Here is a 14,556-nt window from a genome sequence, read left to right on the forward strand (position 1 = left end):
CCACAGTCAGCTATGAAGTGGGGTGAGGTTGGGGGGGGGTAGAATGATGGGGGACGGGAAAGCATATATCTCTGGTTATTGGGTGTTTTGTCTCCTGCTTTGAAGGTGCTTTCCTGTATTCCCTGTTTGCCAATCTCCAACAGGATTTCATGATGGTGAATCTGTGCTGCGTTAGCTGATAGGGAACCTCCACACATATCTCTCCTTGCTCTCTGTTCTCTGTCAGTTTCTTATTCCATTAGGTGCTTGGCTGAGTTCTCTTTATCTCTTCATTTGACAATTAGGGTTCCAGGAATGACGTTTGTCTCTGTTTTACTCAGTTTTTCTGGTCTTTGCTGTGGAGGAATGGCATGGTGCTTCTGTCTACAGCTCCATGTGGCTGGAAGTCTGGTTTTGGTTTTTAAATAAACAGGTAGCCCCAGGCAATCCTTGCATCCTTTGGTGGTGCAAATGGTTAAGCGCTTGACTACTAGCAAAAAGGCTGGCAGTTTCAAACTCACCCAAAGGGGCTTTGAAAGACAGGATTGGCGATCTTTTTCTGAAAGGTCACAGCCTTGAAAACCCTATGGAGCAGTTCTACTCTGTAGCACATGGAGTTGTCTTCAGTGGCATCACTAGGATTGGTGTCACCCAGTCTGGTAACTCATGGTGTCACTCCTCTGCCCCATGGGTCACCTCCTGTACCAGACCATACAGAATCCTTAGTAATGTTTTTAATACTAATACTACTCGTAGATCATAATTCCTGTAAATTGCTCCTTCTTTTCCTTTAATTACACATTCATTCTCAAGTTATTGATATAGTTTCACAAATACTAATTACCACAAGATTGTAACTAAAAAAACACCAGAAAACTAGACAAAATCAGCAACTAGGAAAACACTAGCAACGAAAACAATAACACATACTTGTAGCAAGCACAGACAAAACCACATGATTTGAAGCATCATTGCAATTGGGTAATAATGACAGCTGTAACTAGAGTGAATTAGAAGGTTCAAAAAGTAAATCAGCATAGAGTTTTAGCCTTGTAGGTATATTGGTACATGTAAGCTGAGCTTATGAAAAATGTTTTTGTTATTATAACTAACATTAGTGATACGTTTATAGACAGTCATTTCGGTGTCATCCCCTCTGACACAGTCACCCAATGCAGTTGGCACCCTCCATACCCACCTAGTGATGGCACTGGTTGCCAATGGTTGGAATCGACTCAACGGCAACTAACAACAGCAACAACAGTAACAACAGGTAACTCAGTGAAATCTCCCATCTCCCCCAGTGGTGATTCCAAAACTTCACTTCTTCTCAAAGTCCCACTTCACTGACACACCCCCACCTTCTCATGCATATGCACCATTTTTCTCCCTCTTCCCTAAGTAAATGCTTTGCCTTGCTGCTCATTTACTTCTAAGTCCCTCTAATTGGTTTTTACACTCACCACTAAACTGAAAATGCTCTGGCAAAAGTCACCAGTGACTTCCTAAAGGTCAAATTAAATATTGACTTAACTGGGCTTTTCTCTTGCATTTGATACAATTAACTACTCCCTTCCCAGTATTCTGCTTTGGCCTTCTCTTCTCTCTCTACTTGTGGTTCCTGGCAAGCTCACCTACTGTCATGGTTTTAAGTGGCAGTTATAGTCTTGATCCCCAAATCTGTATCTCCAGTCCAGCTCCTTCTACTGAGCTCCAGAGTTCTATGGACTAAATAGCCTTCTTTGGGTTTTCTTGGAATTCTCATAGGCACCGTCAAACTCAATCCAACCCCAACTGAACAAATTATCCCCCTCCCCCATTAGCTTTTCCTTCCAGGTTCTCTATCTCAGTAGATGACATCACCCTTTTGACTAAACCAGAAATCTCAAGGGATCTCCAACATCTCTATTTTAAATCCTCATCCATCTCTCCCACCTCCATCCCTGACTTTTGTTCAGGTCCTTCTGATTTTACTTTCCTAAAGTCTCATACTGCTATCTTCTCCATCCCAACTGCTATTGCATTAGCTAATGTCCTCATCACCTCTCACCTCCAATCTCAGCCCCTCTTACAGACCCCCCCAGTTTTGCCAGAGGACTCTGACAGAAACATGAATCTAGTCATGGTACTACCTTGAGCATGGAGTTTATGTCCATGGTCTATACTCCTGTCTCTCTCTTTAGACTCATCTGTCCTGCTTCCTGCCTCCTGACACTGAGCCAAATGAAATTACTTGTTGTTCCTGGAACTTTCCATCCATGCTAAGTCTGAGTTTGGAATGCCATTCTTCTCTCTTCACACTCCCTGATTCCATCTGCCTAACAACCATCCACTCATATTTCAAGGCTCAGCTCAACCTTCCCTTTCTTTCCAAAGCCTCACCTACTCCCACCCCAGGTAGAACTGACTACTTTCATCCTTGGGCTCCTCTCTATGAGTATGGTGTTGATGTCAGTTTGCCTCTCCTGAACTGTAAAAAACAAACAAACAAAAAACAGTTGTTGTCGAGTTGATTCCAACTCATAGTGATCCCACATGTGGCGGAGTAAAACTGTGCTCTATAAGATTTTCAGTGGTTTATTTTGCAGAAGTGGATAACCAGTTCTTTCTTCCAAGGGGCCTCTGGGTGGAATTGAACCTCTAACCTTTTGGTTGGCAGCTGAGCATTGTTAACAGTTTCTACAGACAATGTCTGTGTCATGTGCATCTCTGTACCTCAATATCCAGCTCACAGTTGGAACAAAATAAATATCCATTGAATGAAGAATGAACAAATCCAAATAAAGTCTAACCTGTGAGCAAAGGCTAAGTGAATATTATGATAGCGGAACAAATGTTGACCACAATAGCGTACTGAGTCATCACCCAGGCCTGTTTGCAGACAGCCCTGTTGTTTAGCCTCAGCTTGCATTAGTAAACAAGTTGGGTGGGTATTCTCTAGAATGTGAACTGACTTTCAGGGACAGAAAATGGGGGTGGCGCCTGATGTTGGCTTGCTTCCTTAGTAATTTCTGAAAACAAAACCCAGCAAAACAATTTCTCCCCTTTCTCAACAGTTGGCATGGACTCAAGTTTTTCATTTCCAAAATACTTTCTTTGCTCAGGCAACACTCCCCACGCTATAGCTGGTAGGCATTTGTATGCTCTGAATCCGTTAGAGGAGTTCAGTACCGAATACCAAACAGATGCACAGCTCTGAGTTTGGAGAGCTGGAGCCTAAGGATTGGAATGCATAACAATAGCCATTTTCTCCGTTCATGCTGTTCTAAGCATCACCTTAAGCAGGCGTATTTTAGAGACTGGCTCCTCACGCCATTCTCATCTCCACACCTGAAGTGAGGAACAAATAATCTGAGACAGAAAAAGTAATGCAGGAAAATGTTTTAGCTTTACACATACATACTTGATCCTTGTTTCCTGACAAAAACAACACTTTAAATCCAGTTGATATTGCGGAGACAATGTGGATACAAAAGATCATGAATGTTTGCTTCATAGCAAACCTTCTGTACTAAATAATAAAATGGAATCAAGCAAAAAACAAAATACTCCTCCTCCAGATTATCTATTAATTTCAGATGGAAAATGAAAACCCAAGGCAATAAGGAAAAAAAAAAACAAAAAAACTGACCCAGGCATTAAGCAGATTGAACAGTTAATTTGCAGTGAATGGAAATAGCTAAATAATATTGTCATGGTAGAAAGGAAGTTTTGGGCATTCTGCTTTCACATTACTACCCAAATTTGTAAAAATACTCAGAGAGGAAGAAAGAAGGACTAAATTTAGACCCTTGTTTAATGCATTCAAGAGCATGATTCACGTTCCTCCTGCCCTGGTTCAGCCTGGGGAATCTGAGTGTATGGCAGGCAACACGCGAATGCCCTGTAAATAAATTGAAGTCCCGCTCATTCAGAGACTAGAGGAAGCCAGAGGCACCCCATTTTCTCTGCCAACAAAGGTATACTTCCAGGAGTCTTACACGTCAAAACACATGACCAGATTTCTGAGCTGGCAAGAGTCCATCTCATTTAGCTTTGCCCTTGGCTTTGGCATAGACGCTGCGGGAAGTTTATTCCATTGCTCCTCTCCTCTATGCCTTTTGCCCCTCAAGCTCCAGTGGGATCCTGACCAGCTCTCAGAAGCCATGCAACATGGGTCAACCTAATGAGACTGCTCAAAAGGATGTCATCATATGGCAAAGATGCATTTGGCAAGCTGGAACCCAAGCTACTTCATGGTAGCATGTAGTTCCGGTCTTAGAGAGCTAGTGTTTTATGTACATATATATTTTACATAGATACCTGGACACAAGATTGGGGTATTTGGGGGTGGGAACAAACAAACTCAAACAATAACAGCAAATCCAGTTCCCAATAATTAAACCAGGGTGTTGGGCAAAGTCTTCAGGGTAGAATAGACCATCATAGTCCTGCCCCAGTTTCATTATCCTCTGCTCCCAATCACATTCCTGCACTCCCCTCTACCTGCTACACCAAATAAAATATTTTAGCCTCTATCTAGATCAATGCTGGATGAGCCCTGGTGGCGTAGTGGTTAAGAGTTTCGCTGCCAACCAAAAGGTTGGCAGTTCGAATCCACCAGCTGCTCCTTGGAAACATTATGGAGCAGTTGTACTCTGTCCTATAGGGTCACAATGAGTCAGAATAGACTCACCAGCTATGGTTTATCATTCACGTTGGTGCAATTCAGTTCAGAGGTGAAAAGCACCTAAGTTATTTTGTCATTTTACAACGACTTTATTCTTTTAGCACATTTGGAAAGTAACCTTACAAGTCTCATCCTAGCTTCTTTGGCTTCATTGATAGCCTCTGTGTTTAGGACAAACTATAGGAAAGAACATGAAACGCATGTCAAGAATCTGTAGTTAGGTAACATTGCCTCCCACATGTGAGGGACTGAGAGCTGTCCTCCCTTTGGAGGTGGAAGACTGATGTTAAGAATCCATTCTAGGCCCCATCATATACATCCATGTACATTCATGTACATGTATTCCAATTAATGAAGAGATTGTTTTCCCAAACATGAAATGGGTTCAGCAATATTGAAGTTCACAACAGAAAGAGTTAGATATGGAGCGCGTGCATTATGTTAGAGATGATTGCTCTGGGAAGGCGTTTTTGGATGAGCAGCACTTGGAGAGGTCCACAGGGCACGTCCACAGGATGGGATTGGCAGGCCCTGGGCAGGGCCGTGGGTCCAGGTGGATATGAGATCTGATCAGCCTGAATACATGCTTCACAAACCAACCTGGACGCGGCACAGAAAAAAGGCAACACACCGTAGGGCAGCTGAAATGATTTGTGCCTTTCTCAAATAGCTTGGTACTTGGGTCTCCCTAGCAGTTCTTCTGAATGACCGGGTGAAGTCGTCACCCAACCCCAACTGGGCCCACTCAGCACCTCAACAGGAAAATCAAATCAGAGGACTAGGATGTCCAATGACCTCAGCCAAATGTCATGACAGATTTACAGGCAGCCTTCTAAACCCATTTGAGAAAGGACAAATACTCTTGAGCACTCTAGACAGAAAACTGGCTGATTTAGCTTAGAACAGTGGGGACAATACTACTGCAGTTATTTCAGAACATCAAAAAGGAAGGTAAATGGTTGGGGCAAGGGGTCACAAAGGTTGTAACCATCCAAAGTTGGGCCAGTGATATACTGGGACTTGGGGTAGAAATTTATTCTCACACGCGTAGACAACATCACAGATCTAATTAACAGTGAGGGAAATCTATTTTCATACTTCAGTCGCACAAAGCACCACTCTTCTGTCTCTGGGGGTGGGGAGGGGGGTGTTTCAAGTTCTAAACTACAATCAGCCCTTCTTTTAAAATAACAATAGTAAATCCTCTGATTCAGCCAGATGGTGGTGTTTGTTGCACTAGGCTGGGTTCGTAGTACAACATCAATAAATGGCCACTTGTAGAGGGACAGACAGAATCCTATTTATAAAACATACCTACACCTCCCTCCTTCTCCCGCCCCAGAATGTTGTATTGTTGAAACACCCTTGGGGTCTTCATCTTATTTAGGGGAAGAAAGGAGAACCAGAAAAGGCAAAACGATTTAACTAAGTGGAAAAGCAATTTTTCAGGGAGGAAAACAGCACATTTAATCTCTGAGGAAAATGAACATTGGTGGGCTTTTTAAGTGTTGTTTTGCCTTTAGGGACCATTTGAAAGGAGGACCTTGAAAGGACTCCCCCCCACCCCCCCATCACTGGAGAGCTGTCTTGGTGAAGGCTACACATTGCTAACCAAAGACATTACAATTGGGAGATGAAGTTAACATTCTTTCTCAGTGAATTGGCTGAGTCTTGTGAAATGAATATTTGTTCCAATTATGTTTTCCAAGGAGGCGTGCTTGCCCCAGAGAACTCATTTTGAGAAGGGAGGGGCATTTGTTTAAAATCTATCAAGGAAGGGAAGATGACATACTAGTGTGTCCTGTTGCCAGCGTACCAATATACTCTCTTCACAGGCCTAGGACTCTCATTCTTAGGTGATTTTTCCTTATTTTCCTGGTCTCAGTCCAAACAGGTAGGGGGCTGTGGGGAGGAGGCGTGTGCTGTGCTGACTAGTCTCAGCTTCTGCTCTTAATAAGCTATACTACCTGGTTATATAACACTAATCCATGTCCACAGACCAGGTCTCAGAGGGCTGGCCTGTCAGCAAAAAATGTTTGAAATATGTTAATTTGACAGTGTTGGAGAGATGTTATTTCTAGAGCTAAACTCCTCAGGGAAAATGAGAAATAGTTGCTCCTGGGATTCAACTCCTCCATACAGAAAGATGTTTCTTTCCTGATACTTTCTTCCCAGATAATTTCCCAATACCTGGTGCGTCTTAACGTTTGGTCCAAATAAAACCTGGAATAGACTACTGGGATACAACTATCTTCAAACTCGATAGAAGAGGAGTATTTATTCTAGAGAATCAGCATCTATTAGGGCGCAAAACATCAGGGGTCTGCTGGGGCTTGCTCCTCACACTGAAGCACTTCATGATATAGATACTATTTTTTCCTGGCATTGACAGCAAACGACTCGGGGTTTATGACTTAAGGCGTTTTCCATGCTTCCAGGCAACAAATACCAGCTTCCTATGAGTCTCAATAGCACATAATTTAAGACAGTGGGAAAGGGAATTGGAAAATAGTTTCCAGTACAAGGAAAACCTCATGCAGATGTTTGCCCTCACTCTGAATTCTGATGGCGAAATTGAGAATTGTTTATCTGTTCCGAAGTCAAACCCAAAGATTTTATTTTTTAAAGACTGGGGGGAGCTGGGGTAGGCGTGGGGAGTAGTGACATAATATATTCCTAATATTGAAATATTCAACACATGGCCCTAGGATTTTGAATCCCAAAAGAATTCAGATTTTTAAAAATTAAAAAATACAGTCCATTTCTTGGTCAAATTTGGCATACTAGGTATCAATTTGTGTCACATGAAGGACATACCTGAAGAAACACCTGAGGATGACTTTTCTAAATTGTACATTCGCCTTCTGTAATTGTTTTTTTTTTCTTTTTCCTTCAAGATAGCAAGCTAGGAATCAGTCCTCTATCTTGAGCCATTTATTGAGAACAAACAAATGAACTTGAAAAAGACATGACTCAATTGAAGTTAAATACCTGACTTTGGTGTATGAGAATCATAAACTTGCTTACGGTCTATCTGGTCGGCAAACACTTCCCCATAAATCATCCAATAGGGCATGTAGAAGATGTTCTTGGCCAGTTTCCACGATGGCTCCTCGTTGGGAAAGAGGATGGCTTGCCTTGCGACCCCAAAGCTCATCAGCACCACCAGCATAATAATGACAAAGTACATCATGTCTATCATCTGGAAGGGGTGGGGGAGCAGAGGGAGAAACAAAAGAAAACCCATATGACTGAGTGTTTCTATGAATGCTGACATGATGGAAATCTTTGAAGGAGGTGCGCTTTCTGTAAAGGATGTTAAAATAGGGAGTCATGTTTAGATAAAAGGACACTTATCTATTGAAGCCAACATCCACGGAATCTTATCCATAACTCAAAAAGCATTTTAAAAAAAGCTTACACACAATGGACTTCTTCATTTTTCATTGCTGTCTATGGGACCCAGTCAAATCTCTGCATGGGAGTCATATAACCCAGAAGCTTGGACCTCTAACTTTTTTTCTTCTTCTGAGGGAGGTGAGGGTCCTCCTCTTTCTTCTTAGCAAAATTGGAATTGGGAGTGTTGAACTATTTCAAGGGCTGTTGCAATGGTACACATTTCCTTTCTAGGTACTGAAAGGCTAATGAGTTGGAAAGCTCAAGACAATAATTGTGAACAAAGCTAGGACAAACCAAATATTCATGATATGCAGTCTTCTTCTTGTGGCCCTATCTCCATTCCACAATCTTCCACCATAAACCACGCTTCAGAGAACCATTCTTTCTATACTTCTCCTGCAAGGTATCCTATCAGCCACAGAGGGTATTTTCTTAGGTATTAGAATCTTGTAGCCTAACGACTCATACCCGTGCTTGCTGTTGACATGCTGGATTTTCATCTTGACGTGTTTGTAAAATTCCCTGGACTGCATTCTAGTACAATGTTTTTTGTTCTTTATTCCTTTCTTCCTTGTTTGTTTCCATGATACATGTTATCTGGGATCTGTTTCTCATATGCCAATGTACATTCCTCTTATCACCCGAAATGGATGAGGATACAATGACTATTGTTTATGCCTTCTTTTAGAAACATGTCCCATCCATTTTGGCTGTAAAGTAGGTATGCTTTCCAGGCTAGGTTCATCATGGTAACTTGCTCCTCGGCAACAGTGATAGGAGGTAGGAAAATGGCACCTGATAGGCCAATGAGATCCTTTCTTTAGATTTTTTTCAACTGAAATTCCCCTTCCCTCTCTCTAATGATGTGAATTCAGAGTGTCTGAGGCTAGGTCAGGCCCCCACTGGGGAAAATGATATGACTGAATGAAGCAGATACGCATGAGAGAGAGAGAGAGAGACCTGATAATGTTTGAGTCCCTAGTTATCATAGTTCCCTAAGGCCAGTTCCATCATGCCCTTCTATAAGTCTGTATATTCCTTCAAGGGTTAAGCTAGTTAGAGACTGGTTTGCATGAAACCATCTAATACAAAGACTACCTTCTTTTGAACATCAAATTTCTGGAAGGGATGTCCATCCACAAAGAAAGACTAATGATAATTTCATCAGTGACAATGAAGGCTTCCATTGAGCATATGTTAAAAGAGCACATTCAATGGTGCCTGTTTGGGATTATTGGGTTTCAAACATCACAGCCTTCCTGCATGCCTTAGGACCCTAAGGTCCCAATATATATGAAGTCAGTTAATCAACTTTCAAGGCAATTTCTAAATCTACTGCACAAATGTTATGACTTTGAAGCTAAATATGAATCTCAAAATTTGACATTCATTCATATTTGTTCACTGTCCTTAAAAATGTGGGCTAGTTCACTGTTATTTCTTCCACAGCTTAGTGGTCTCAGATCTCTCCTAAAGCAAGTGAGCCAACTGTGCTCAAACAGTTTTATAGGAAACATGGGCCTGTTTTTCATTTTCTCTTGCTTGTTCTCTTTTTAATTTTGTAAAATTCATTCATCATTTACTTATAAAAAGTTCGATCAATGAAAAGACACTAATGGCATCTAATGTTCGGCTTATTTAGACCAATTAAAAGATGGGTGGGGAGAGCAAGGTGGTACTCATGAGATATACGAGCTAGTTTGGCCCAAGAGAACTCCACCAGTAAACACATCAACTGTTCTAATTTAATTTCTCAGGATTTTTTCCACTCAGATTGATTGTGATATCTACCCCAAGGGTCAAAACAAATACTCAAAGGGAAGAAACATTCTTTCCAAAGACTCAGCTTCATATATTTCAAAGAAGTCTTAATTTCTAAACAAATACCATAATCTTGTAGAGTAGAATGTAGAAATAGAGTATTATTTGTGAGAATTGGGGCTAGTTACCTGTGTTTATAAAGATACATTGCCCAGTTGGTTCAATATTAAGAGAGCTGATTCCATTCCATTCTTGTAAATATAGCTATTTTGTAATAGTCAAAGATTAATTTTTTGCAAAAATTCTATAGGGGAGAACATATGCTGTGTTAAATTAAGCATGTGTTCTTGGGTGACAGACTGCCTGGGTTTTCATATTGGCTCTACTAGCAAAACTAGTTGGGTGGCTTTGGACAAGTTGTTTAACCTTGGTGTATACATTTATGAACTGGGGATAACAACAACAACAACAATAACGTATACTATTTTTGTAAGGATCAAATGAGATATATATGAAACACTTCATGTGGTAAATTTTCAGTAATGTATTGTCATTATTCGAGTTGGAAGGAAGTCAGGCTGTGGAGTCAAATAGACATGAGTTTGAATCCTGTCTTTGTCCCTTGCTGAGCCTTAACTTATTCAATTATTACACGAGGGGACTAAAACCTAATTCGTGGGGATGGAGGGATAATGACGTGTCTGACATGATATCTGGCACACAGTAAATGATGGTTACTATTTTTTTCTGGATTATGAAAGTGAGCTTACTATTATACTTAGAGAATTTCCTTCAGAAGTGGAATATGATGAAAGGGTCAAAGTTCTGTTAAGTGATCCTGGGGTCTGGTCTACAGTTCAGCTGGAATAGTACTGGGTTCGCAGGTTTTCTGTGCTGTGAGCCATTTGGTGAGCTGTTTATTTTATAACACAAATGCTCACAGAACCAATTTTAAAATGAGCTCCTGACCATTATTGTGTCCAGGAATCCTAGCAGCTGTCTGTCCCTAGATCATGGCACAGTGAGTTACTTGGCTGTTTATCATTGAACAGGGACTTTCTGATATTGAAGGTCTTTTGATATGATCACATCTAGGCATATTTTGGTAAGGTTCCATCCAAGCACCCCATCTGGTTCGCTGATAAATTTGACACGTATGTTTTACCGAACTTCTGGATCAGTGACTTAATTATTGGCCTAATTATCCTAAAAACCCAATGAAAGAGAAGCAAAGTCCCCAAATATAGTCACTTTCTACTTATTCTTGACTGATAAATGAAGTCATTCATAACTTAGGAGGTAAAGAAAATGCAGTAAGCCTCTCTTGCTCACTCAGTAAAATTTCATTCTAGTCAAAACTGGGGATAATTATGCCATTATTCAAATGATAGACGTGCATTTTAAAATAACCTTGCTGCATTGGTATGACTTTAGTTACTTCAAGTACTTAAATGTGACCCAGCCTTTTTGAAGTGATATATTTGGTTTGTTTGGACCTTTTCAGTTTTTATTTCTTTGAGTAAAATCAATTAAGAATCAGATGAAGCAACCAATCAGATCATGGAATTGCCTAATACAGTGGTTCTCAACAGGGGGTGGTTTTTCCCCCCAACCACTGGGCACATTTGGGAATGTCTAGAGATATCTTTGTTGTCATAACTGTAGGCCTGATTTCTGGCATCTAGTGGGTAGAGACGAGTGATGCTGCTAACATCCATGATGCAGAAGAGAGTCCTCCAATAAAGACTTTTCCAGTCCAAAGTGTTCATGGTGCCCAGGCTGAGAAACTGTGGGCTAATATTGCAACTGACATCATCACTCTTCACCTTCATGGGTTCCATTTGAAGATACATTTAAGAATCTCATGTAAGCTTGTCTTCTCTTTCTAGAAAATTCATAACCCACACATATTTAGATATAAACTGGGGGAGGACCCATAAGATCCTCTCTCCTAAGCCCATCCACAGACTGTAGGATGAGACTCCTGCTTTTAGACATAGGAATTTTTACCACAATTTCAAATTAATCATTAAAGTACAAAGAAGATATAATAGGCAGTGTAATAGAGTAATATATAGATAGATAGATATAGATATATAGATAAGGTATCTATTTTCTTTCCCCCTAGTCAAAAATACTTAACTGAACTGGGGCTCAGCTTGGGTAAGTAACTTAAGCTTGCTGAATTCAAGTTTCTCCTTTCTAGAGTGGGCGTGTTGATATTTGCCCCAAACAATGCTGGTTTTGTAAATACCAAGCTTTCTTATGGAAGGGTTAGGGATTCAGAGGAATAGCTATGCTCATCAGTTTTTACTTTTTCCATCGCACTTTAAAAAACATAATTTGAACATAACCAAAACAAACAAACAAAAAATCCCAAACCCATTGCTGTTGAGTCGATTCCAACTCATAGTGACCTTATAGGACAGAGTAGAAACGCCCCATAGAGTTTCCAAGGAGGGCCTGGTGGATTTGAACTGCCGACCTTTTGGTTCGTAGCCATAGCTCTTAACCACTATACCACCGGGGTTTCCAATATGAACATAGTAGTGGGCAATTATCAACCACCTACTATGAGCCGGACACTCAGTTGATCATTTAACATGTCTTTTTTCTAATCATCACAGCAACGCTGCAAGATATTCATTTATTATTTCTACTTTAGAATATGAATAAACTGAATTTGAAAGAGGCTAAAGAAATTGCTCTAGGTCTCATAACTCCTTTGTTTTGGGTTCAAATTCTCTATCTTTTTGTATGAGTTTGTCAGTGCTTTTGTAGGAAGAGTTTAGGTAATTTAAGATTCATTTTGGTAGAATTCCTCACTCACACAGATGTTTAATAAATATTGATTTGCTGCCCAAAAGGTAAGCAGCAATGACGCAAATAGTAAAGCCTGAATGAAAAGTGATAAGGAACATCTATTGATCAATTGTTGCTTGCAACAGCTCATACAGTGAAAGTCTAAACTGAGTGGAGGTATTTAGAAAGGGGTTTTTCAGTATGAGGTGACTGTCATGGTAGGATGGATAGAATTGTCTTTTCCATATGTGTCCTGTAAAGGTGAGGTAGGGGTCACACTTGGAAAAGTGAGAGAACAGATATAAAGCATCCACTTGCTGGACTTCAGGATCTGATTCTTCCTCAACTGAGGTGGGGAGGGAGCTGCTCTACCTGTGCACTCCCTTCTTCAGACTGCAGCTGACCTCCTAGGCTCTGTCTTCATGGAGGAGTCTGGAACTGGTATGTGGTCAAGGAAAGTTGGGATGGGACCACGGCTATTAGCGGGGAAGCATGTTAGCTTGCCACTTGGGTTCTCTTTTTAAGAATTATTTAAGTAGGAACATCATTCTAGAACCTAGTTCTTAACAGACATCATTTTCTAGTAGTATGACAATAAAAAAAAAATTTTTATTGATAGAATTTAATGTTCAATTTAAATTCACTTCAACACAACATGAACTATGTTTTTCTTACCTTTGTGTACGGAAAGGCCTTTTTCTAGCACTTCATTAAAAATGCGGAGTGGAAATCCACTTCTCTTCTAAGACCCAGCTAAAATGTAACCTCTATGTGAAATCTTCCCTGACTTACATTCCCTTTTCTTTGCTCCTGTTTGTTGTACTTGACACACATCTCTATCACAACATTCTCATACTATATGGTAATTACTTCTCTCCTTTTCTTTCTCTTACCTTCAATCTCCTAGAAAGAATGTCTTTGTAAACCCAACTCCTAGCCCATTGCCTGGCCCAAAATAGATGATTTTTATATATTTTTCAGTAAGTGAATGAGTGAGTTAGGATTAATTCTCCAGTTATGCATATAGATACAATCAAAACCCCAAACATTCAAAAGGAGTTATGTAAAACAAACAAAAAAACCCACAAAAGTAGGGCCATCTCATGTAGACTTTGATAGCAGGCCCCAAAGAATTATTTTCCACTTCCTATTATGACCACTTCTCTCTGAGAGTTATAACATGGAATTAGGAGACCCTGCTTACCATTTTTCCAATCATCATCACATAGGGGCCCAAATACTTGTTCACGCCAAAGATGTCTAGTAGACGGATGTACCAATAAATGATATTCACACAATAGATGACCCTTCCGTCACTCCTGAAGGGCTGGTCTTGGAGACGAAGGATCATTCCCACGGAGAACAGAAGAATGGCGATGAGGTCTGTGACATTCCAGTACTCTTGCAGCCATACCTTCACTTTTTGAAGCAACTTCCCTGGCTCGGACATGAGAATCTAAAAGGTAGGCAAGAAGTGGAGTTAGGCCTGATTTCTGTCTATATTTTCAGCCTGGTTGGAAAGTTGTTGTTCTGTTAGCTGGTGTCAGTAGCTTGCATTACCTGTATCTACTTGAATGCTTACATGCTATGAATGTACCACTGAACTAAGCTTAGGCCATCCAGATGTAAATATTCCAGAAGGAGATAGAAGCAATACATTTGATCTTTTGGGTTTTCTTACAATTATAAGATATACCTTAGGGCTTTGATATAAAGTTATTGATTCCTAATACCCTGTAAATCTTCTACCAAGCGCTCCTTCATCTCAGTAAATAGCACCACCAAATCGAGTTACTCACCCACCAGCTTGAGAGGACTCCTTCATTCCTCTCTTCCACATCCTATATTCCTGTAGGAACAAGTCCTATTGCCTCTATTTCTAAATATAACCTAATCCAACCACTTCTCACCACCTCCACTGCTAGTGTCCTATTCTAAACCCCATC

At 40.5% G+C, this 14,556-nt stretch overlaps 1 protein-coding gene across 10 annotated transcripts in view; it reads right to left on the reverse strand.

Annotated features, from left to right (window-relative positions):
• Positions 1 to 14,556, reverse strand: part of TRPM3 (transient receptor potential cation channel subfamily M member 3) — a 625,242-nt gene that overhangs the window by 85,602 nt on the left and 525,084 nt on the right. For all 10 annotated transcript variants that reach the window (XM_049895512.1, XM_049895509.1, XM_049895508.1 and 7 more), the window contains 2 exons: positions 13,815 to 14,066; positions 7,676 to 7,850 (listed from right to left, as the gene is read on the reverse strand). In XM_049895512.1, coding sequence (XP_049751469.1) covers positions 7,676 to 7,850; positions 13,815 to 14,066 — 427 coding nt within the window. The remainder of the gene's footprint in view (positions 1 to 7,675; positions 7,851 to 13,814; positions 14,067 to 14,556) is intronic.

The sequence above is a fragment of the Elephas maximus genome, chromosome 9 (assembly GCF_024166365.1).
Source record: "Elephas maximus indicus isolate mEleMax1 chromosome 9, mEleMax1 primary haplotype, whole genome shotgun sequence".
In the NCBI taxonomy this organism is placed as follows: domain Eukaryota; kingdom Metazoa; phylum Chordata; class Mammalia; order Proboscidea; family Elephantidae; genus Elephas; species Elephas maximus.